Source organism: Aethalodelphis obliquidens, unplaced genomic scaffold (assembly GCF_003676395.1).
Source record: "Aethalodelphis obliquidens isolate GAN/ISIS:26980383/991018 unplaced genomic scaffold, ASM367639v1 scaffold34, whole genome shotgun sequence".
Classification (NCBI taxonomy): Eukaryota; Metazoa; Chordata; class Mammalia; order Artiodactyla; family Delphinidae; genus Aethalodelphis; species Aethalodelphis obliquidens.
The window spans coordinates 21125706-21146514 of NW_020837978.1; the positions used below are offsets into that span (position 1 = coordinate 21125706).

The 20809-nt window shown below is 42.3% G+C and overlaps 1 protein-coding gene and 4 non-coding genes across 6 annotated transcripts; 4 read left to right on the forward strand and 1 right to left on the reverse strand.

Annotated features, from left to right (window-relative positions):
- The first annotated feature begins 979 nt into the window (after window positions 1-979).
- Window positions 980-1062, forward strand: TRNAL-CAG (transfer RNA leucine (anticodon CAG)). The gene has a single exon. It is a non-coding gene; the product is annotated as a tRNA-Leu (tRNA).
- Window positions 1063-6184: 5122 nt separating this feature from the next.
- TRNAT-AGU (transfer RNA threonine (anticodon AGU)) lies at window positions 6185-6258 on the reverse strand. Its single transcript has one exon. It is a non-coding gene; the product is annotated as a tRNA-Thr (tRNA).
- Window positions 6259-10860: 4602 nt separating this feature from the next.
- On the forward strand, window positions 10861-10933 carry TRNAR-ACG (transfer RNA arginine (anticodon ACG)). Its single transcript has one exon. It is a non-coding gene; the product is annotated as a tRNA-Arg (tRNA).
- Window positions 10934-11555: 622 nt separating this feature from the next.
- TRNAV-CAC (transfer RNA valine (anticodon CAC)) lies at window positions 11556-11628 on the forward strand. The gene has a single exon. It is a non-coding gene; the product is annotated as a tRNA-Val (tRNA).
- HMGN4 (high mobility group nucleosomal binding domain 4) lies at window positions 11613-20238 on the forward strand. 2 transcript variants are annotated; one of them, XM_027128611.1, is made up of 3 exons: window positions 11615-12020; window positions 17987-18079; window positions 18613-20238. In XM_027128611.1, the coding sequence occupies exon 3, from the start codon at window positions 18691-18693 to the stop codon at window positions 18961-18963; it is 273 nt and encodes a 90-aa protein (XP_026984412.1). In that variant the 5' UTR covers window positions 11615-12020; window positions 17987-18079; window positions 18613-18690; the 3' UTR covers window positions 18964-20238. The 2 variants fall into 2 exon arrangements, with proteins under 2 accessions (XP_026984413.1, XP_026984412.1); XM_027128612.1 differs by lacking the exon at window positions 17987-18079 and having other exon boundaries at window positions 11613-12020.
- The last annotated feature ends 571 nt before the right edge of the window (window positions 20239-20809 follow it).

Sequence of the window (20809 nt, forward strand, 5' to 3'; positions counted from 1 at the left end):
CTCTGAGTCCACTCCCAACCACATGCACATTTACTCTCATTCTAAAATTTAAAATGGAAATAGCCTTTTTCCTTGAATACATATGGAAGTTCATTTAAAAAAATAATGATCAAAATCTCATCACTCAAATATAACCGATGTCAAAATTTGGGTTTATCCTCTCCTTAAAAAAAAAAAAAACCAACAACAAAAAAACTATATCTCCATGGTTTAGTTCTAAGGACCTAAACTAAATTCTCTTTGAGGAGTGTTCCATACCAATTAGAAACTCTTTGTGGTGCAGATCTGGTAGCTTTGCTGGACATAAACAGAGATTTAGGAAAGCCATAAGAATTAATGGAAGATAAAGCGATACACTTGTAGAAAGTGAAAGGCAGAACTGGTCTCCTTTTGAGAACAGTATAACATCCATACAGAAAAGTCCACAAATCCTCAGTGTACAGCTAGATAACTCGGAACAAGAAGCAAGACACCCGGACACCCTTACACCGGTCCCCAGGGTAACCCCAGCGGGGAGATTTACAACAGAAAGGACAGGAGGGAGGAATGAGCGAGCGCCCGAGAGGGCTGGGCCTCGGCGAGCACCAAACTGAATAAATAGCCTAAAACCTCCTGGGAGCAGGTGTCAATTTAAGTAAGGCAACTTCAGCAACGTGGGTGCCATTATTTGAACAAGAATTCTGTCGAGAATGGAGAAAAAGTTCCCTTACTCTTGGGTACCCAGGCCCGCGCCGCCACGCCCGCGGCAGCCTGGAATCGAATCCGCTTTCATGCAGAAGACGCCCCCCGGCGGCCCCGGCAACCCGGCACTTATCCTGCGCTTCCACCCACGGTCGGCGTCCGGGTCCGTTCGCAAACTTGTGGTTTCGCTTTTTAACCGAAGAATTTCCACATCCTCAGGGAAAAAAAAAAAAAAAAAAGTTAACTAGCGTTGAGGTAGACACGGAAATGAAATCCGAGTGTCTCTTGCGAACAGCGAGTCAGGATGGCCGAGCGGTCTAAGGCGCTGCGTTCAGGTCGCAGTCTCCCCTGGAGGCGTGGGTTCGAATCCCACTCCTGACAGTTCGCTTTTCAAACTATTCAACGATTGTATTCAACATGGAAGAATGTTCACCTCGTGGATTCATCCTTTTTTTTCTAAAATAAATTATCCGAAATAAAAAAATTAAAATATTTTAAAAAAAGAATGAAAGCACTCTGTACCCAGAACACAATTTAAGATCTAGTCATTGTAATCTCATCTCCTTTCACTGTCTCTAGTTGTCTGTCCCTCTCTCTCTCCTTCACATTCAAGGAGTCGAATGAATGTTACTCCTCAATTATTTATCACTGATGTCCACAGGGCCCTTCATTTGTTTTATTTATTTATGGATTCCTTTTTAATTGCCTTTCAATTTCATTTTTCGTCTCCCACCCCCATAAGAAATCACTGGAAAGATCATCCTTTTCTTTCTTGCTATATGTTTTTGTAGAACATGTATTTTTGGTTTCGGTACATGCGTTTTTAATTACATAAATGACACTGTGTCATATATCTCATTCTATTTTTACTTTGTCCCTTTCATGCCACAGTTTTTTTTGTGTGTGTGTGCCAGTTTTTCAATCTGTGTTGCTGTGCGTACCTCTAGACCCCATCTAGAACTATTATTTTTAATTATTGCACAGAGGTCTGCAGTGTGTGTCCTCACCCAGGGATGACTCCCAGATTAGGTCCAACGCCCTCCCACCACAAATAAGGGTGCTATCAATGAACATCTTCCTATGTATTACATTATGAAGCTGTGTAAGATTTTCTGCAGGATTGACTTGCAGGTCATGAGGGTCTGAGAGTTTACAAATTTTGCAGTTCAGAACAGCACCCAGGACCCAGGACCCAGGAAGGGAGATTTAGACACACACAAATTCATGTTTAGTGACATCTCCAGAAACATCCCTCAAATTCAGTTTTCCTGACGTCCAGCCCGCTTATTTTGAGCATTAATACTACAGTTACAAATATTAACCTAGTGTTTCTATTCTGAACTCAGAACTTGGATAGTGAATATTATTTGTACATAATTTATTGCAAAGCCCCCCAAAATCAAAAACCTCAGGTGACTGGAATTTTCTCCTCTCCATTCCTTTTTTTAAAAAGAAATCTAATCTAATAACAGGTTACAAAGGCAGAAAATAGGGTGAATGTCTTATGATTATTGATATTTAGAATTGTTCTGCCCTCTCTCTCCTCTAAATTCCTCAGAACTCACAGAAAGGTTCATACATGCACTGAAAGAAAAGTGAATTGGTATGTCTTAGAAAGATGGTCATTAGCAAGGCTAGAAAAGAACAAACAAATGAAGTTTCCCTTTATTGCCTAGGTGACCACATATTGTCCATTTCTGCCCATTTAGGGTCCCCACGTGGGCCCTGGAAACATGAGAAAGGAGGAAACGGCAAATAGGCACAACTCCTAGGGTAATAGGAGAAGCACTCAGAAGTGCCTGGAGGGTCACTAGGTGGGTCCAACGCTATTCAGGCTACCTGGGCTCTGCCACTTACGAGCTATATGACCTTCCAGGCAAATGACTTCGTATCCCTTGCCTTGGTGACTTCCTCTTTAAAATGGAGGAAATAATTGAAACTTACCCCATATGTATGCTGTGAGATTGCATGATTTGGTATATACAAAGTGCTTGGCAAATAATAAAGGCCTGATAAATCCCAGGCATAAATGCCTAACAAATCTTTTTGTTGTTGTAATTGAGCACCCACTGTTTGCCAACGCCTGTGAACAGGACAGGTGCAGCTCCTACCCCGAGGAATAGACATGTCGGCAGCAAAAACAGGTATGGAGCAAGTAGATGAGTGTTGCTACCCAGGAAGAAATGGGAAATAAAGACCCTTTTAGCTGTACATCTCCATAGGAGAATCTCAGCAGCCCAGCTAGAGGTCCCACTTAATCCACAACTTGTAAATTCAAGTTCCATCCATACTGCTTTGGTAATGTATGGTCTTTTCAAAAGAAAACACAAAACACTTGAGACTTATCAACTGTCAAACCAAGTCCAGCTGTGGTTTTCTTGATGCCATAAATCAGCAATTCCCAACCTTTTTGGCACCAGGGACTGGTTTCGTGGAAGACAGTTTTTCCAAGGAGGGGGGCGCGGGATGTTTTCGGGATGATTCGAGTGCATTACCTTTATTATGCACTTTATTTCTATTATTATTACATTGTAATATATAATGAAATAATGATACAACTCACCATAATGCAGAATCAGTGGGAGCCCTGAGCTTGTTTTCACTTGTCAGTCACTGATAGGGTTTTGATATGAGTCTGCAAGCAATTGACTTATTATGGTGTCTGTGCAGTCAGACCTCTCTGCTAATGATGATCTGTATTTGCAGCCGTTCCCCAGCGCTGGCATCACCGCCTCAGCTCCTCCTCAGACCAACAGGCGTTAGATTCTCATAAGGAGTGCCCAACCTAGATCCCTCACTTGTGCAGTTCACAGTAGGGTTCGCGCTCCTATGAGAATCTAATGCCGCTGCTGATCTGACAGGAGGCGGAGCTCAGGCAGTAATGTGAGCGATGGGGAGCGGCTGTAAATACAGATGAAGCTTTACTTGCTCGCCCGCCACTCACCTCTTGCTGTGCAGCCCAGTTCCTAACAGGCCACGACCGGTACTGGTCCGTGGCCCGGGGGTTGGGGACCCCTGCCACAAATTATGAGGATGCCTATGGGCCTATGGTCATCGCCAGGCAAAGAAGAATTTCAAGATCTGTACACCCCATTCTCTAGTTGCTTCCGCTTACCTGAACTGAGCGTCCTCTTTCTCACCTCTAGGCACACACTGTTCCCTTTGCTTGGAGCACCTCTTCCACTTCTCTCTCCAGCCCACTCTCTTGCCTCGATCTTGCCTACATCTCCTCCATGCTCAGTTTGGGTGTCACTTCTTCCATGACGTCTTCCCCACCTCCTTCTATCTCCACCCAGTCTGAGTTAAGTATCAAAGCGTGGCCTACAGTACCCTCCACTCCCAATGGTGTTATATCCCACTCTACTGTAATTGCTATTGAACTGTTTGACTCATCCTCCCACCAGCCTCTTTAGAACGGAACTCATGAGCCACGTGAGATTAGCATGGTGCCTGCCACGTGATAGGCACTGGGTGGATAAACAAGCATTTGACTGTAAACCATTTCCACTTGTACACATAAATCATTTTCACGATTGATACATGGAGAGTTCGGAAGATTTTTAGGTTTTTGGGAGAGATGGTTAGATTCCTCACCTGGAATATTCTATAACTTCAGTAGCCAGCAACACTACCTCACTGGTACAGATCAGGCAATCTATTGAGGGCCACTTGGCTGGAAGCATCCTTGTAAAGGTATTCCTAGAGCCTGATGGAGTAGAAGGGTAAAGGTTAAGGCAGGTTTGGTGACAGGATGAAGGATTGGTCTAGTGTTGACATCTATACTGGGACGCAGCTGGCCTCACCATTTGAGGGAGGTGTGTAATCCGGGCCTGGGAAAAAGACTTTTTTGAGCAGAAGATAGGAGAATGTGAAAAAGAGGGTCTGTCTTTTGATGAAATAAAATTTATATTTTAAGGCAGGGCAAGAAAAATTAAACATAATATTCTCTCTCTGTGTTTGTTTGGACCTCCTCCCTCATGTGCAGTGTGCATTTGCATTACACGTTAAACAGAGCACTTCAAAGATGGGAGTGACTGCTCCACCATAAAGATCATATTTTCCCCCTCTCTGCTGATGCTAGCGATGTAACTTCTTAAAAGAATAGCGTTCTTTACCAAATTTGTAGGGGGTCATGGTGACTTGCTGCCCCCTTTGTACATGCTTACATGGACTATGTATAGCCTTGGTGAACTTTATGTAAAATGTCAGCAAACACATCCGTACCTTTTGATGTACTATCCTTTGTCTCGAAAATGTATATGACTGTGCATTCGACTTCGAACAGGTGGAACATTTCTCAGAGCTTTCTGAGAATCTGTTTCCTGGTTATAATCCTCAGTTTAGCTCAAATAAAATCCGCTTTTTTTTCTTCTCAGCTTGATTATTAATTGAATTTTCATTGGTACTCTCCACTGCTGTGTGATGCCTATAAAGAAAAGTGGGGAATCAAGCTTCATAGTGAGTAGAGAAAGTCTCCATAAAAGAAGAATTGTTTCCTGAACTATTCTTCAAAGTGTTGGGACATTGTGTTTCTGCAGACAGAACAGGAGATCACATTTCAACCCTTGACCATCTACATAAAATAATGTGCTCTGAAGGTAAAAGCCAGGTTGGTGGGACTTTCTGGGCCAGGTGGAGGGGAGCTTGGTCTTGGGAGATGAGTAAGAGGGTAACAGTTACAGTGAACTTCATTTCCCTGGTCTTGAGTTTCTATGTAAAGGGGCCCAGTAATGATTAAAACTCCAGACTTCTCTTCCACCTCTCATGTTTCCTTCCTCTCTCTCACAGAGAGTTTGGAAGAAAGCACCTCAGCCCTTCCTGGACTGCTCCTTCAAGTCAGCCTGCATGCTAACAGCTTCAGGTCTGTGTGTTCTAGTGGGCTATCCACTCCGTGGATATGCAATCAAAAGGATGCTTCTCCCTCACAGCTTCTTTTCTGAAATCACGGGGACAAATATTTTTCTCTTTGATTTTCCTTTCCAAAAAACTCTGACCACAAGACCACCTTTTGAAATACTTATTTACAACTTGCATTGTATAGTTGGATTTTAGTGGCTGCTATGAATTGAGATGCTGCAACCTTCTCAACAACGCATTTATCAGTCATTCCAGAGGCTGATCCTGCTAAAAAAATAATGCCTGTAGATTATGAAAGTGCATCCATTTGGGATTTCCCCAGGAAAAATAATAGAATGACCAGAGATTATGATGTTGCTTATAGTTTAAATCTGGCGACTTTGCCTTCTGCTTTCCCTGGTTCCCTTTTTGCTTGCTGAAAAAACACTACATAAAAATGCAAGAACGTCAAGAAAGATAGAAATTCTTCTGAAAGAAAAACAAATTCATCTTTGTTTCTTCTTTTTCTTTTTTGTAAACGATAAAACTGTCCCCACCCTCAGACTCATATAACACAGTTCCGTGAAACTCCGTAGGGAAAATTTACCCTTAAGATTGATTACATTTTAATCCCCCATACCCTTTTCCAAGGCAGGAAAACCACAAAAGGCCCCGCTGGGATTCGAACCCAGGATCTCCTGTTTACTAGACAGGCGCTTTAACCAGCTAAGCCACGGAGCCAACACGTCCGCGTCCTTGCAAATAGACATAGAAAAGGAATGATCTTAGCTTTTGTTCTGAGCATCTGTTTCTTCGTTATTGAGGTTCACGAGCCCCCCAAGATGGTCTCTCAGACACTAAAGATGAACCTCTGCTTCGCCCCCAAAGACCTAAGAGACCGCGCAGCCATAGGAAAACTGAGACCCTCCGCGCGGGGGTGGGGTGAGGGAAACTCTGGCGCGAGCCTGAACCCTCAGGCGACGCCAGAGGAGTCTTCCCGGAACTGCCAGGAAGGGCAAGAGTTCAGCAGCTGCAGCTTCCTTGGGTGAATTATGACCTGGGGCCCCTGGAGGAGAGGAAATTGGCCACATTTAGACCAGAACACTTCCAACATCAAGAACTGGTCCCTGCAGGAAGCAAGCTATGTGTTCTTTATTTCACGGATTTTAATTAAAATTCCAGCTCTTCCTTACCCCCATTTGTTTCCGTAAAATTGGGTTCCACCGCCTGCTTCTTGCTTAACTAAGTTGCATCTTTAAAAAATTCAAGACTTCATCATTAAAACCTTGTTTGGAAAGAGATAAAGGAGCAGTCTCCTCTCCTCTGAAGCTAGAGGAAGAGAGACGCTTTCTTGTCCGAAAACTTTTCCAAAGGATCTGCTTGACAAGCTGTCAAATTGAAAGCATTCACAAAAATTTCTATATTTTCATGGGGACTTGTGTATTTGTAACTGTTCCAAATTCATCCTCTTCTCTGTGAAATAGATCCGTCCTTAGGCAAAGGGCTTTAGTGGAATTCGGAAGAGTTTACAAGTTGTTGCCATAGCTGTGAAAGTAACTTCCCAAATGAAACCCGTAATTATGATTGGCTGCTTGCTTGAAATCTGTTGCCGTTCTGAAAATGTTGAAATTAACATTTCAGTATTTCTGAACTGTATCAATATTGAAGGATTTCTCTGTCTCACTTTAAACCAGCCATTGGCACTAATCTCTGCCTACAAACATGATTTGGGGGAGAGGTTAAAAAGCCCATGACTCTGCTAGATTTCTTTTTCATAAAACGGTTGAAAGTCTATGAACTCAACACACAGTCTGATTCACTCCATGAAATAAGCACCGATTTCTTTAATAGTATAAGATTAACCATTGTATTATTAATGTGCTTGGAGCCAAGATAATCATAAACAGCAGAGTCACACCTAACGTGACTTTGACCAAACTGTGGTAGACATTCAGAAAGACAACAGAGCCAACAATATTTGGTCTGGGTTTTTCCTTAGACTGGCAGCTGTCAAAATTTGCACAGAAATTCTGGGAAGTCAAAGGAGTTTTTTAACAAGCCAGAGACAAGTCTTGGGAGAAAAATTAAGACTCAGAGCAATCACTTCCAGAAATCTGGGTGTGACCTGCAAAGACCATGGAAAAGCCCCTCACAATGGCTCTGTTCCACACAACTGAAATTGGAGAAGGTGCAGATCGTGGTGTCATAGACTGCTGACAGTGGAAATGGCTGGCAGTGCTACTACTTTCCAAATGCTTGGGAGAGAAACTGGAAGAATAGTGCACTGTGACCCAGAGGAGGAGGAGAGTCCACCGCAGTAATGGCTGGTTTTACATGTCAACTTGGCTAGTCTATAGAGCCCAGTTATTCAATTAAACATTAATCTAGATGTTGCTGTGAAGGTATTTTTGTGTGGTTAACTTCTACAATTAGTTGACTATAAGTAAGAGATTATCCTCAGTAATGTGAGTGGGCCTTATCCAACAAGTTAAAGACTTTAAGAGCAAAATGGAGGTTTTCCTAAGAAAGAAGAAATTCTGTCTCAAGACTGTAGCATCAGCTCCTGCCTGAGATTTTCTAGACTGCCAGCCTACACTACAGATTTCAGACTTCCCAGGCCCCACAGTCATGTAAGCCAACTCCTAGAAATACATGTATATTTTCCTACTGGTTCTGTTTTTTCTGGACTCTGTTTCTCTTTCTCTGACTGGAACAACTACTGAAGAAAAGACTGGAAGCTGGAAACTGGAACTCTCAGAAAAGAAGTCCCAGTAGAAAGATATCTAAAAACAAAATGAAAGCATGCCTCAGCTCATGTCAGAGCATGAGCAGAGAAATCTGAGGCCGCCAAAAGAAGCTTTCAAAACCTTCAAGGCAAAACAAAAACAAAAAAAAAACCCTTCAAAACAAAGGGAGGTCTTTGCAGACATGAGGAGAGCAGATGTGAGCATGGCCTCCAGCTAGCTGGGTTGAAACCCATTTTAGAGGTGCAAGATGGGACCTGTGACTTCCAGGGATGCCCTGGAATCTGGCCTTCCCATCCTGGGTATGTGATGAGGATAAAATAGAATCAAGAGGTACCTCAGTTTGCTTCTGTTGAGCTGCACCCCACAGGCCTGCAAGCCCTGTACTTGCCCCACCTCAAGACCGGAAGAAAGAGCTCAGAGTCAGCTACAGAGACATCAGTGGTTTAATGGATGGGGGATCTTACACATCTGAAGCCAGGTCCTGGAGTGACACCCCACCGTGTTCGGTACTTGGCAGTAGCCTTCGCTCCCAGGGGAAGAGGGAGGTTACCAGTTATATGGGGAATTGACATCGGGTTAGCTCATGGGTTACCAGGGAAACCAGCTGAAGAGCATACCCCTCACCACCCCTTTGATAAGCTATCTTGGTGGAGATGTTCTGATCTAAAGATTAGAACAATCAGTAGCTGGGGCCCCGGGTGAGTAAGTAGGCATTTACTGATTTGGCTCTACAATTAAGAGGGAAGGTCAGTCATGTAAGTAGGGTGTAGGTGAAGCAGGCACTGGTAGAGCAGGGGATGTACAGAGAGCAGAGAACAGCCAGCTTGAGTTGCCTAATCACACAGCTTCATTTCTGAAAATTCAGGCGCAATTGTTCATGTTTCCAAACTCCTCTTTAGAACAGAAATCTCTTTTTCTTCTGATGAGGAGGGGATAGTCTGTAAGCTCGGATGGGAAAATAAATTTTTATTTTGACTAACTTCTTACTGAAATTTTGTATTTTCTTCCATTATGAATGTAGGCAACAAAGCACAGTATATTTCAGTCCTTTTGACTTTATCACTATTGGCAATCACAAATATTTTCACAGAAAATTACAATTGTTGCAAATTTCTTAAAATATTATTTATGCTTATTACTGCTTTGAAATTATAGTATTTATTAGAACTCCTGCTGGATATTATCATTTGGTGCATTAATAACGGAGCATAAATATTATAAATTTTTAATAGTTTGATAACATATTTCAATATAATTGTTTTCCCCTTGAAATCTTATGTATTTATTTTTTAATTTATATTTAAAAGTATTATTCTGTGATGAAGTCCATAACCACCAAAGTTCCTAGGGGTACATAATACCAAATCTGGTCAGAAGACCCCTATTTACTATCTAGGGAGAAATCCCTAACTAGATCTACCTTAATGTTTATGCAGAAATAGGAACATGTACATTTTTCTTAAGGGCTGTTGCAACCTTATGAACTGAAAACAAAGATTTTCTAAACACAATGTGTACATTCTCAATGTCAGGCAGTTTTACTCTGTTTAGTAGCCCTCAACTTAGTTCTTTTTTGGGGGGGTGAAGTAGAAATGAATAGCTTTATTGTTTTGCCAGGCAAAGGGGGCCACAGAGGGTTAATGCTCTCAAAACTGTGTGTCCCCAGCCCTCAACTTATCTACGATGCTCACCAGGCATGGAGATAATGATTCCTTCTCAGAAATATAGACAGGCTGAAAGGCACACATAAGAGACGCTTCCTGAGAAAGCAAACAAATGCTCCTTTTAAAGGTGTCAAATTCTGAAATGTATGTCCTGAGGTAGGAGCAGCATGCGGTGAGGGTGCTTAGCATAGAGTCTTGCTTAAGTAAATATTGGAAATAAAATGTTTTCAACGACCCAAGGAGAGACAAGAAAGAATGTCAGATATATTGTCACCCTACAACGGTTTCCAATTTCCTACACAGTAATAGCCAAAGCCCATACAAGGGTGTACAAGGCCAGAGGTCATCTCCCGGAGGTCTCCTAGCCCTTTCCGCTCAGCACTGGCCTTCTCGACATTGCTGGAACATCCCATGCACGCTCCCACCTCCATGCCTTTGCCCTGGAGATTTCCCCAGTTCCAGGTCGCTCTTTTCCCTGATACCCGTATTTATTGTTCATAACCTTTCCTGCTGGGCTTTTCCATTCTCTTTCCCGTTGGTCTTTTTTCCTCTAAGTGCTTATCACCATTATTTTATTTAGTGCTTTATTATCGTCTTCGCTACGTCCATGCAATCTTCTTGAGAGCAAGGATCACCTCTGTTTTCTTCACAGTTGTATTTCCGGTGCCATATTGGTTGAATGAATGAATGCATGAACGAAGAGATGGTACTGGGGCAGAGAATGCCAGGGTCTGTACAGACAGACTGAAAAAGCAGCACAGACGCTAGGGCCCGTGCAGGCGAACTGGCCGCCTGGGGAGGCCACGCGCTGCAGTCTGAGTTAGCCAGGAGGACGGGGCTTTCAGGGCCAGGCGTAGACCCCACAAGGTGGACCGGTTGCCGCCGCCTGGTTTCTGATGAAGGCATGCCCGCCTACTGGCTGCTCAGGTGCAGGGCCAGTGGCGCAATGGATAACGCGTCTGACTACGGATCAGAAGATTCCAGGTTCGACTCCTGGCTGGCTCGGAGTACCCACCACCGTTTTACTTCTTTCCTCTGCCGACCACTGAGGAACCCAATAGAGTTAGAAAATCCATTACAAGGTGAAGTTTGCCTGGAAGTCTCAGGAGCGAGAAGGCCCCGCTTTTGACCACAGCCAGGGTCATCATTCCTTTGCAGAGCAAATTCCGCGTCCGGCCATGCGGTGGCACTAGCCAAAGCCAGACTGGGAAATGTGCGTGGGCCCCGTGTCACGCCCAGCCCCACCAGCTCATTCCTGCTGGAGGATGGGTTTGAGGTAACCTGGTAAGCAATGAGGAAGAAATTAAGATCCAGAAGTTCAGATTGAGAAGTAATAGTGAAGGGATTGAAGTCTCTTTTGTTCTCCCCCATCCGGTCATTTCCAGAATAAATTATTAAGAATTTCGCTTCAGATCTGTACGCTGCAGGGGCTTGGTTTGCGCATCCAATTGGCCTCTCTGATTTGGGAGAGTGGTACAAGACGCACGCGCATATTAACCACGCACATTTGCTGGGACGAAGCGGCGGGGGGGGGCGGGGCGGGGGGGGGGGAAGGGAGGAAGTGGGAGGGAGGGAGGGGCGTGCCCTGTCGGGAGAACTATCAGCAGGCGTGAACACTTTCCACCGAGTTTCCGTAGTGTAGTGGTTATCACGTTCGCCTCACACGCGAAAGGTCCCCGGTTCGAAACCGGGCGGAAACAGGGTCTTTTTTTTTTTCCCCCCTACCTGTGTGGATTTCTTTTAAAACTCCATTTATTTAAAAACTCTTCACGCCTCCTTTTCTTGTCTCTCTTGCCCCAGGCTGTGGTGCTGAAGCGACGCTGCTCGAGGTGGGTCCGGAGCCCGCGGCCCCGGAGGCGGACACAAGCATCGCGAGGGGGAGAACCGGGCTGTCCCCGGCTCTGCAAGGCGGCCCGACGCCCGCAGCCCCGGAAGCGCATCCTCGCCTTGCCTTCCTGTTCCCGGCAGCGCCCGGCTCCGGGCGTCTCTTCGCTGGCCCACTGTCCGCGCCGGCCCTGCCCCAGCCGAGAGCACCTGCGCGGCAGGCCCGCAGCTGGCAGCCTCGCGCCCCTCACACGGCCGCGAGACTCGGGTGAGTACCTTGGGGGCCTTAGCGTGCGTCTCCGGGAAATGGGGGTAGTCCCGCCGCCCTCCATAGATTTGGGACCCTCCTGCAATCTGGCCCTCGTCGTGATTAGGTGACCTCGGGCCCCCGACATTTCCACCTTGCTTTCCACTCTCCAGAACAGCTGCAGTGGCTCTCCTGGGCTTCGAGTGTGAATCTCTGGGAAAAGCGGAAGCCGGGAGGTGAAGATCGCAGGCCCTTCTGGGATAAGTCCCCACAGAGACTGAAGAGCAGAAAAAAGGGAGGCGAGGAGGGGATTTGAAAGCTTTGGGCCAGCAGGGCCGTGGCCTGGAAGAGGTCGTGGCGGGTGGGCTGGGCTGCCCTGGCCTGGGTTCTTTCTCGCCTCCCCTCCCCAGCTTACGAGGTGCCCCCTCCCGAGGGGACCCCGAAGGGTCGAGTCTTCCTCCGCTTTGGCCTTCTGCTCTTCCTGTCAAAAAGAAAAAAAAGATCCCAAAGTTAAGAAATGGGGCAACTGTGGATTTTGCGTATTGCCTTGAAGCTTGAGAAAGGTCACTGGCAGCACTTGTTTAAAATCAGGACTTGTGCCCTAGTGTCTGGCCTCTTACCGCTGTTTCTGACATGGCCTGCTTCCATGTTAATTGGATCTATCAAATGCTTTTCTGGGAAAGAACTCTTGATATAACACCAAACAGCCTCAGGTATATTCTCAGGATCTTCTTCTTAGATGTATTATTATTATTATTACTGTTTCTAAGAGATAGCCAAGGCCTAGTGTCTCAGATCGCATCGCTCCAGATTCCCTCAAATGACTGACAGGAATGTGATGTTTTTATGGCCATAAGACAAGAATAAACTGTTTACTCTTCCTCCCTCCCTCCCTCCCTTCCTTTTTTTTTTTTTTTTACAGGCAACTTGTATAGGCATCCCTTCCCCAGCCCTATTATTCCTCCATTTTCAGACCTTCTCTGAAACACCAATGCTTTTATCATCTTGTAGTTTCCCTTGTTAGCAAGACAATAAGTTTGGCAGGTGCTCAGTGCAAATTTGTCTAATACATTTTCATTTAAAATTCCCTCTATAGGGAGACGCAAGAGGGAGGAGATATGGAGACATATGTATATGTCTAGCTGATTCACTTTGTTATAAAGCAGAAACTAACACACCATTGTAAAGCAATTATACTCCAATAAAGATGTTAAAAATTTTTTTAAAAATAATAAAATTCCCTCTATACCACTCAGAAATACAGGTGAGTTAATGTGGTGCCCTGCGAGGAGCAAGGGTCTTGGGCCTAGGAGGTGATGGGGATTTGTCCTCTCCATCTTTCTATGATGCCAAGGGGCAGGAATACTTTAGCTGGGAAGCTGAGTGTGCCCCACGCCAACCTGTTGCAGATGGGTGACTGTTTGAAGCTTATGGCTCTCTCCTTCTCTTTAAACCAGGTGTGTTCTGGCAAGATGAAGCAGCAGCCCTACCATTTTAGACACTCTGCCCTTTCTCACCTTCTCCCACTATCCTTCCCTTCCTCCCCCAGTCTCCCTCATTTAACCTCAAATGGAAGCTCCCGGCTGCTCACCTTGTCTGATATTTCCTTTGAAAGGTGGAGAACAAATAGGCCCTGGGGAGTGGCTGACGCTGTGTGACCTCTTGCTCCTGTATAGCGCTGCACCTTGAATAGGGTCTTTTATTTGTTTGTTTTTTTTTACTATATCCTCTATTCTCTCCTTCCTAAGCTTGGTGTTGTAATCTTCTTCCAAGTCTTCTCTCCAGCCCCAAGGCTAACTATCTTGCCATAAATAAGAGGCAGAGAGAAGAGGGTGGCCTTCTGGCTTTGGGGTGGGATTGAGACTAGACCCCAAATTAGAACAAACTCCTTGGAACCCAGCTCAGTAACGGTCAAGGGAGCGAAAGGACGTTGCTAAAATGTGCCTCTGCTGGGGATGGCGTGGGAGTGTGTATTGGATGAGGTGGGATTTGGTCCTTGGATACTGGAGAGAGACTCATGATGAAAGAGAAAAAAAAAACATGGAAAAAATATTCTGAGAGCTGGGCAAAACATCAAAATTAATCTAATCCGAGATGCATCATAGGTCATTGAGATCTTTATACTCTTTCCTTCTGTATTAGTTTGCTAGGACTGCCATAACAAAATGTCACAGACTGAATATCATAAATAACAGAAATTTATATTCTCACAGTCCTGGAGGCTGGAAGTCCAAGATCAAGGTGGTGGCAGGTTTGGTTTTCTTGCTGTATCCTTACATGGTCCTCTCTCTCTTTGTATTGTCTGTGTCCTAATCTCCAGTATGACATTAGTCATATTGGATTAAGACCTACCCATAAGACCTCATTTTACATTAATCACCTCTTTAAAGGCCCCATCTCCCAGTACAGTCACAGTCTGAGGTACTGAGGGTTAGGACTTAAACTTATGAATTTGTGGGGGGGGCGGGCACGGACACAAATTCAGCCCATTTCTGGGAACAGAGATTGGTGTGTTTTGTATATTATTGAAACAGTTTGGGGAATTCCCAGAAGTTAACTTTGCAGAAGATTTTAGCATACCTGCATCTCCTCATCTTACTAATCATTTGCATATTTTTATTGCAGAAGAAATACATCGTTTGCTTTTTATTTCTCTATTAGTCTTTTTTTTTTAGGCTATTTCTGTCAGTACATTTAAGTATATAGGTCTTTTTCTAAAATTAAAAAAATTCAAGTCTTCATCGGTAAGAAAAGAACTCTAAGAAATGGATGTTCCCTCTCCCCTTGAGGCTGTTAAGAGGGATACCTTTCCACATCCTAAAACCAGCAAGTTCATTAAATGAAGAGTTAAACTGAGACTTTCACAAGAATTTCAGTCCAGTTCTTTACAATATGAAGACATGTTATTCAAAAATTGCACTAACTTGTTCTGTTGTCTGTTAATATAATTTTGCCCTGGAAAGTGTTATTTTAACAAAAGGGAATTGTTAGATTCCTACAACTTTTAAAATTGTTGCCATGTCTTGGGAAAATAACCTCAGTATCTGTCTTGATAATTTCTTGCCTCATTGATAAATCTCTGTATTCCCAAAAGTTATATTACTTAAAAGATTTATCTGCCACTCCTGAAACTAAAATAATATTGCACATCAACTATATTTCAATTTAAAAAACTATAAAATTTTTAAAGTAAAAAAAAGTCTTTAAAAAAAAGATTTATCTGCCAGTTAATAATTTTTCTTTTTATTCACATGCATGATGGAATATTTGTAATCCTATGACTTATATATTTTATTACCTAACATTATTTTTTCTTTTTTTAATTCTTAAAATGTATTTATTTGTTTTTAGTTAGTAGACTTTATTTTTTTAGAACAGTTTCAGGTTTACAGAAAAATTGAGCAGAAAGTACAGAGTTCTCATATATTTCTCCTCCCTCTACCTCATTTTCTCCATTATTAACTACTTGCATTGGTGTGGTAGTTTTGTTACAATAGATGAGCCAATATTTATACATTATTATTAACAAATTATTATTGTTAACTGATTCTTATTATTATTTACATTAGGGTTCCATGCTCTGTATACAGTTCTATGGGTTTTGTCCAGTGCGTAATGTCATGTATCCACCATTACAGTCAGTAGCATACAGAATAATTTCATTGCCCTAAAAATCTTCCCTGTTCTCCATCTCAAATAATTTCTTTTAAATTAACACCACTGTGTGGTGAGAGCCTCTCCCTCCCTGACCTCCTTGGCCTTCATGAAAATGAAATAACCTTTTATCCCACCAGCCCTTTTTCATTATTTGTGCATCTGTCTCCTATATTTGTAAGGTCAGCCACCTGTTCTCCTGATAAGCTTCCTAAATGTGAGTTTCAAGGAACTAATCTATATTCATATACTCAGATCCAGAATCCAGCTAGTGGCCTCTTTTCCTTGAGTTTATCTTTATTGTCACCTGCTGTGTTTGGGCCTTTGACACGTGCTGATCGTGGTTCCCCTGCTTGGGATGGACTGCAAGGGATCCAACATGAAGACTGAGCCTAGGAAACAGACTGTGAGCATTCCCAGGACAGGACATGGGCTAAGAAACACAATTTTGGAGTGAGATGGAAGGAGAATGGTATGGAGTGTCCATTGTTTAGGGAGGTGTGTCGTAGAACAGAAGCTCTCACTTTGGTTTCCTCTCTCATTCTCTGGTAACAAAAAGACCTTTAAGAATATATGCAGAGTATTTAGGGTGACCTTATTTATTGTCCAAGTTGGCACACTTTTGAGAGTAAAAGGGAGCATTATTAATAATATACTAGGGCAACAGGCGCAAAACAAGTCACCCAATATTAGACCAAATGATTTTCATGCCGTAAAAAATCTCTCAATATTGCTTTCTTCATGGTAAGAACAGCTGTCTTTTCCTCCCTGTTCCTTTCTGGGCACACCATTACCATACCCAGAGTTGACCTTTGTGATCTCTGGCATCCTTCTCAATTATTTTCTTTGCACATTTTTTCTTCATTGTGTTCGATTTTGGATAAAACAACAACAACAACAACACAACACTTTTGTTCTTTAAGAATTGTCCAAACATTTCTTTAGTGGTGCATTTGGGAGAAAGTAAACTAGGCATAAATTCATGTGATGTCTAGGGAAAGATGTCCTTGGGAGCGAGCAGGTTGGGTCTGGCTGGGTCAGCAGAATTGCAGGGTGTCTCTGTGGCAACCGGGACTTTTGGACCCACCAGTAATTTAGAATATTTAGAGGCAAGGCAAGAGCACAGTAAGGGAAGAGAAGGGCCCAGCTAATTCCTTATTAGCTTTTCAGTGAACTGCTGTTCAACGTGAGATTAGAACTGTTTCTCCTCTCAATTTTTAATCTCTGTTCCCAAAGTTCCTTACAAGGTACCAAGGGAAATAATGACTGATTCAAGGCGCACTCCCACTTTGGCTTCTTCCCTCTTCTTTATACTAACTCTCACATCTCCCTCTGTTCCATGAGAAGAAAGGAAAACTGCAAAATTTCCAGAAATTCTAGTCATAGTGGAAAAATGGGGGAAGAATAGATAATGAAAGTAGATAGAAAATAGAAAAATAGATAACGAAATTATCATATAATCAAATTACCAAGTGATAATTTGATGTTTTCGCACCATTTACAGGTGGTTGCCTTTGTTATCCAAAGAACATAAAAATCAAATCTTTAAGTTTGCTCAAAAAAAAAAAAATCTAAGTTTGCTCAAGGACCATGTTTGCCCATTCTATCTAGATGGTGAGGTCGAGCAAAAACACAAAACAAAACTCTGGAGCAATTTAGAGAAAAGATAATAATTTTTTTTTCTTAAAATAAAACATTGTGGAGTAGCGCAGGGCATAGGGTTACAGAATTCCCTAGGAAACATTTTCAGGGGTGGGGCAGAAGGTGTGAGTGGCTAGTTTTGTCCCAGAGCTTTAAAAAAGTCCCACAGTGTTTGAATGCCAGCCATGGACCTGGGTCCTAATTGCCCAAAATCGAAATAAATCACGTCTATTTGTGTGGCCTTGACTCTGTGCTCGGGGCTGCGCACCTTCTTAAAGTGGCTTTTATTCTTGAGCAGACACATAAAATCACTCTCTGTAAAATATAGAGAATAATGGTGTATTAACCCTGTGTTGTTCCCCACCCGCCTCCAGTTTAAGGAAGAGAACTCCCATGCCCTGTCCAACCACCATCCTTTTCTTAACTCCCTGAGGTGACTACTGTCCTGATTTTTAAATTTATCTCTTGCTTTTTTGACTACCTACTTGTAGCCTAAACAAGTCATTTAGTTTTACATTTATAAATGGATCCATACTGTAGATCCATCTTGTAACTCGCTCTTTTTTGCTCAACATTATGTTCTTGAGATTCGTCCATGGTTTTGCATATAGCTGTAATCTATTCATTTCTGCTGCTGCATAGTATTCCCTTGCATAGGTATTACCAAAATGTATTTATCTATTCTATTGCAGGACACTGAATGGTTTCCAGGTTTTTGAAATTACAGGGTTGCTAGAAACATTCTTGTAGGGGTCTCCTGTGCACAGCCCCAAGAATTCCTCCAGGTAAACACCTAGAAGTGAAATTGCTTTAAATAATGCCACACACTAATCTACACACATATAAACACACACCCTAGCAGTGTATGTGTTTTAATTGTTCCTCATCTGCTGAGCCCTTAATATTGTCAGACAATATAGTTTTCACCAATTTGATGGATGTGAAATGTTATATCCTGTGATTTTTATATTCATTCCCATATTACTAATGAAGTTGACCTTTTTTTTTTTTTTGCTTATTCACCATTCATGCTTTTTCTAAGAAGTACGTATTAACACTTTTGCCCATTGTTTTTAAATTTTCATTTTGTCCTTTTCTCATAGATCTGTAGGAATTCTTTACATATTCTGGACTCTAATCCTTTGTCAGTTATATGTGTTATGAATATCTTTTCCCCAGCTTATAACTTATCTTCTTTTTATGCATCTTTTTGCTATATAAAAATTACTAATTTTAATATAGTCAAATTTGAATTTTAATGTAGTTAAATTTGTCAGACTTTTCCTTTACGGTTTACACTTTTTGTGTCTTGTTAAAGAAATCTTTCTAGGAGCAGTGAGGAAGACAGAAGAACCACTTGGGCTGGTAAAGCCATCTGCCAGGCACTACTGCCACCATGCCCAAGAGAAAGGCAAAAGGAGATGCTAAAGGTGACAAAGCAAAGGTGAAGGATGAGCCACAGAGGAGATCGGCACGGTTGTCTGCTAAACCTGCCCCTCCAAAACCAGAGCCCAGGGCAAAAAAGGCCCCTGCAAAGAAGGGAGAGAAGCTGGCCAAAGGGAGAAAGGGGAAAGCAGAAGGCAACAAAGATGGGAACAACCCTGCAAAAAACCGAGACGCCTCCACAGTCCAGTCACAGAAAGCAGAAGGCACCGGGGATGCCAAGTGAAGTATACATTTTTGATAGCTCTGTACTTCTAGTGACTCTACTGTTTGAAATACTATTTTTTTTAAATCAAATTTTGTAAAAACGTAGATTTTTTTTTTTTAAGTTATGTTGTTAGCACACAAGACGCTTTGTTGTTATCTTTTGTGGAAAGGGCAAAATAACCACTAGTAGAATGTTTCAGAAGCTGGATTGAAATGGGGGAAAACAGAATTTTCTATCGTATTTGAAGATTATTCTTGGTTCCCAGGAGAGATTCTCCGACATTCACACATGACAGCCACTATGGCTCAGAAGCCTTACCGTGTGGGGAAGCAAAACTTCATGTCTTCTCCTTTCCTGATGCCATCAAAAACACATCCTTGACTTCCTGAAACCAAGAGTCATGATGCGGCCTTGGCACCCCTAGAATCAGCTGCGTCAGGTAACAACACTCAGGATTTCTAGTGATGACATCAAGATGGTATTGCTCAAAAGAGCCAGGATTCCTGTTTGTAGTTTGTGGATCATCTCATTAATAGTCCTGGAGTTTTTAGTTCCTTTCCTCCATGTCAGAGGTGACCTGTGAAAAGCTCTTATATGCCTCATGTGAAATATTCACCCTTTCTGAAAACCTTTCCTGTTCATTGCAGCAACAGACTTTGCTGACTTTTTGGAGAGGGGAGTTTGAAAGTTGTAAGATGTTACGGATTGTCACCCATGTCCTGCTGGAAGTAACTATTTTTGAAAAGTATCTTATAAAGCTGGATACAAGTTGGCTTCATGGGAGGGGAGGGATCATTTCCTACTCCAAGTCATAAAGATATCCTTTACTGCCTTGTAAAAGTTTTATAGTTTTGCTTTTCACATTTGTCTTTAGTCTTCCCTGAACTGATTTTTGCAAAAATATGAGATAGTAATTCAATATAATATTTTTTCCATATGGTAAGTGGTTGTCCCAACCACTTGGTTGTCCCAACTTTTCTGAAAAGTTCATCCTTTCCCCACTGATCTGTAATAGTGGCTTTTTTCATAAATCAAGTTTCTTTCGCACGGGGCGGGGGTGGGGGGAGCTGGGAGAGGTCTGTTGATGGTTTCGATTCTGACTCACTGGTCAATTTGTCTAACCTTGTGGCAATACTATACAATCCTGAGTACTACAACTTTAGAAAAAGGTCTTGATATCTCAGGACAAATACCACCTCCACCTTTAACATCACCACCAAACTTTTCTTCGTTCGAGTATCTTGGCTATATTCTTAGCCAACTGCTTTTCCATATAACTTCTAGAATTAGATTGACAAGTTCCAAATCAAACTAACAAAAGGTGGAATTTTTATTGGATTTGTATTAAATTTATAGATTAATTATAATATTGAGTCTTCCAATCCATGAACATGGTATAATTCTCCATTTATTTAGGCTTTCTAAATGTCTTTCAATAAAGTTTTATAATTTTCTCCATAAACGTTTTCTTTTGTTAATATTTCTTAGGGACTGTACACTTTTGGATGCTACTTTATATGGTATGTTTTTAGTTGCTACATTTTCTGTTTTCAGCTAATTTTTATATTCAACAACCTTGCTAAAACTCATTAATTCTTATGTCTGTGTATTCTTTGGGGCTTTCTACATAGATAACTATATTCTTTTTGTTTTGTTTCTTCACAGTCATTGTACCTTCTTTTCCTTTTTCTAGTTCTAGGCATTGTCTAAGTGCTGGAGGTACAACAGTGAACAAAACAAAGTCTCTGCTTTCACCAAGCTTATACTCTAGTGGGGGAGGGTGCAGAAGATGCACAAATGTATGTGACAGGGTGCTTTAAATAAACAAGTGTAAGTGGGTGCTATTTAGATAGGGTGATTAGAG

What these genes read in the sequence shown, in the direction of transcription:
- HMGN4 (XM_027128612.1), top strand. Translation starts at nt 18,691, where the DNA reads ATGCCCAAGAGAAAGGCAAAAGGAGATGCTAAAGGTGACAAAGCAAAG.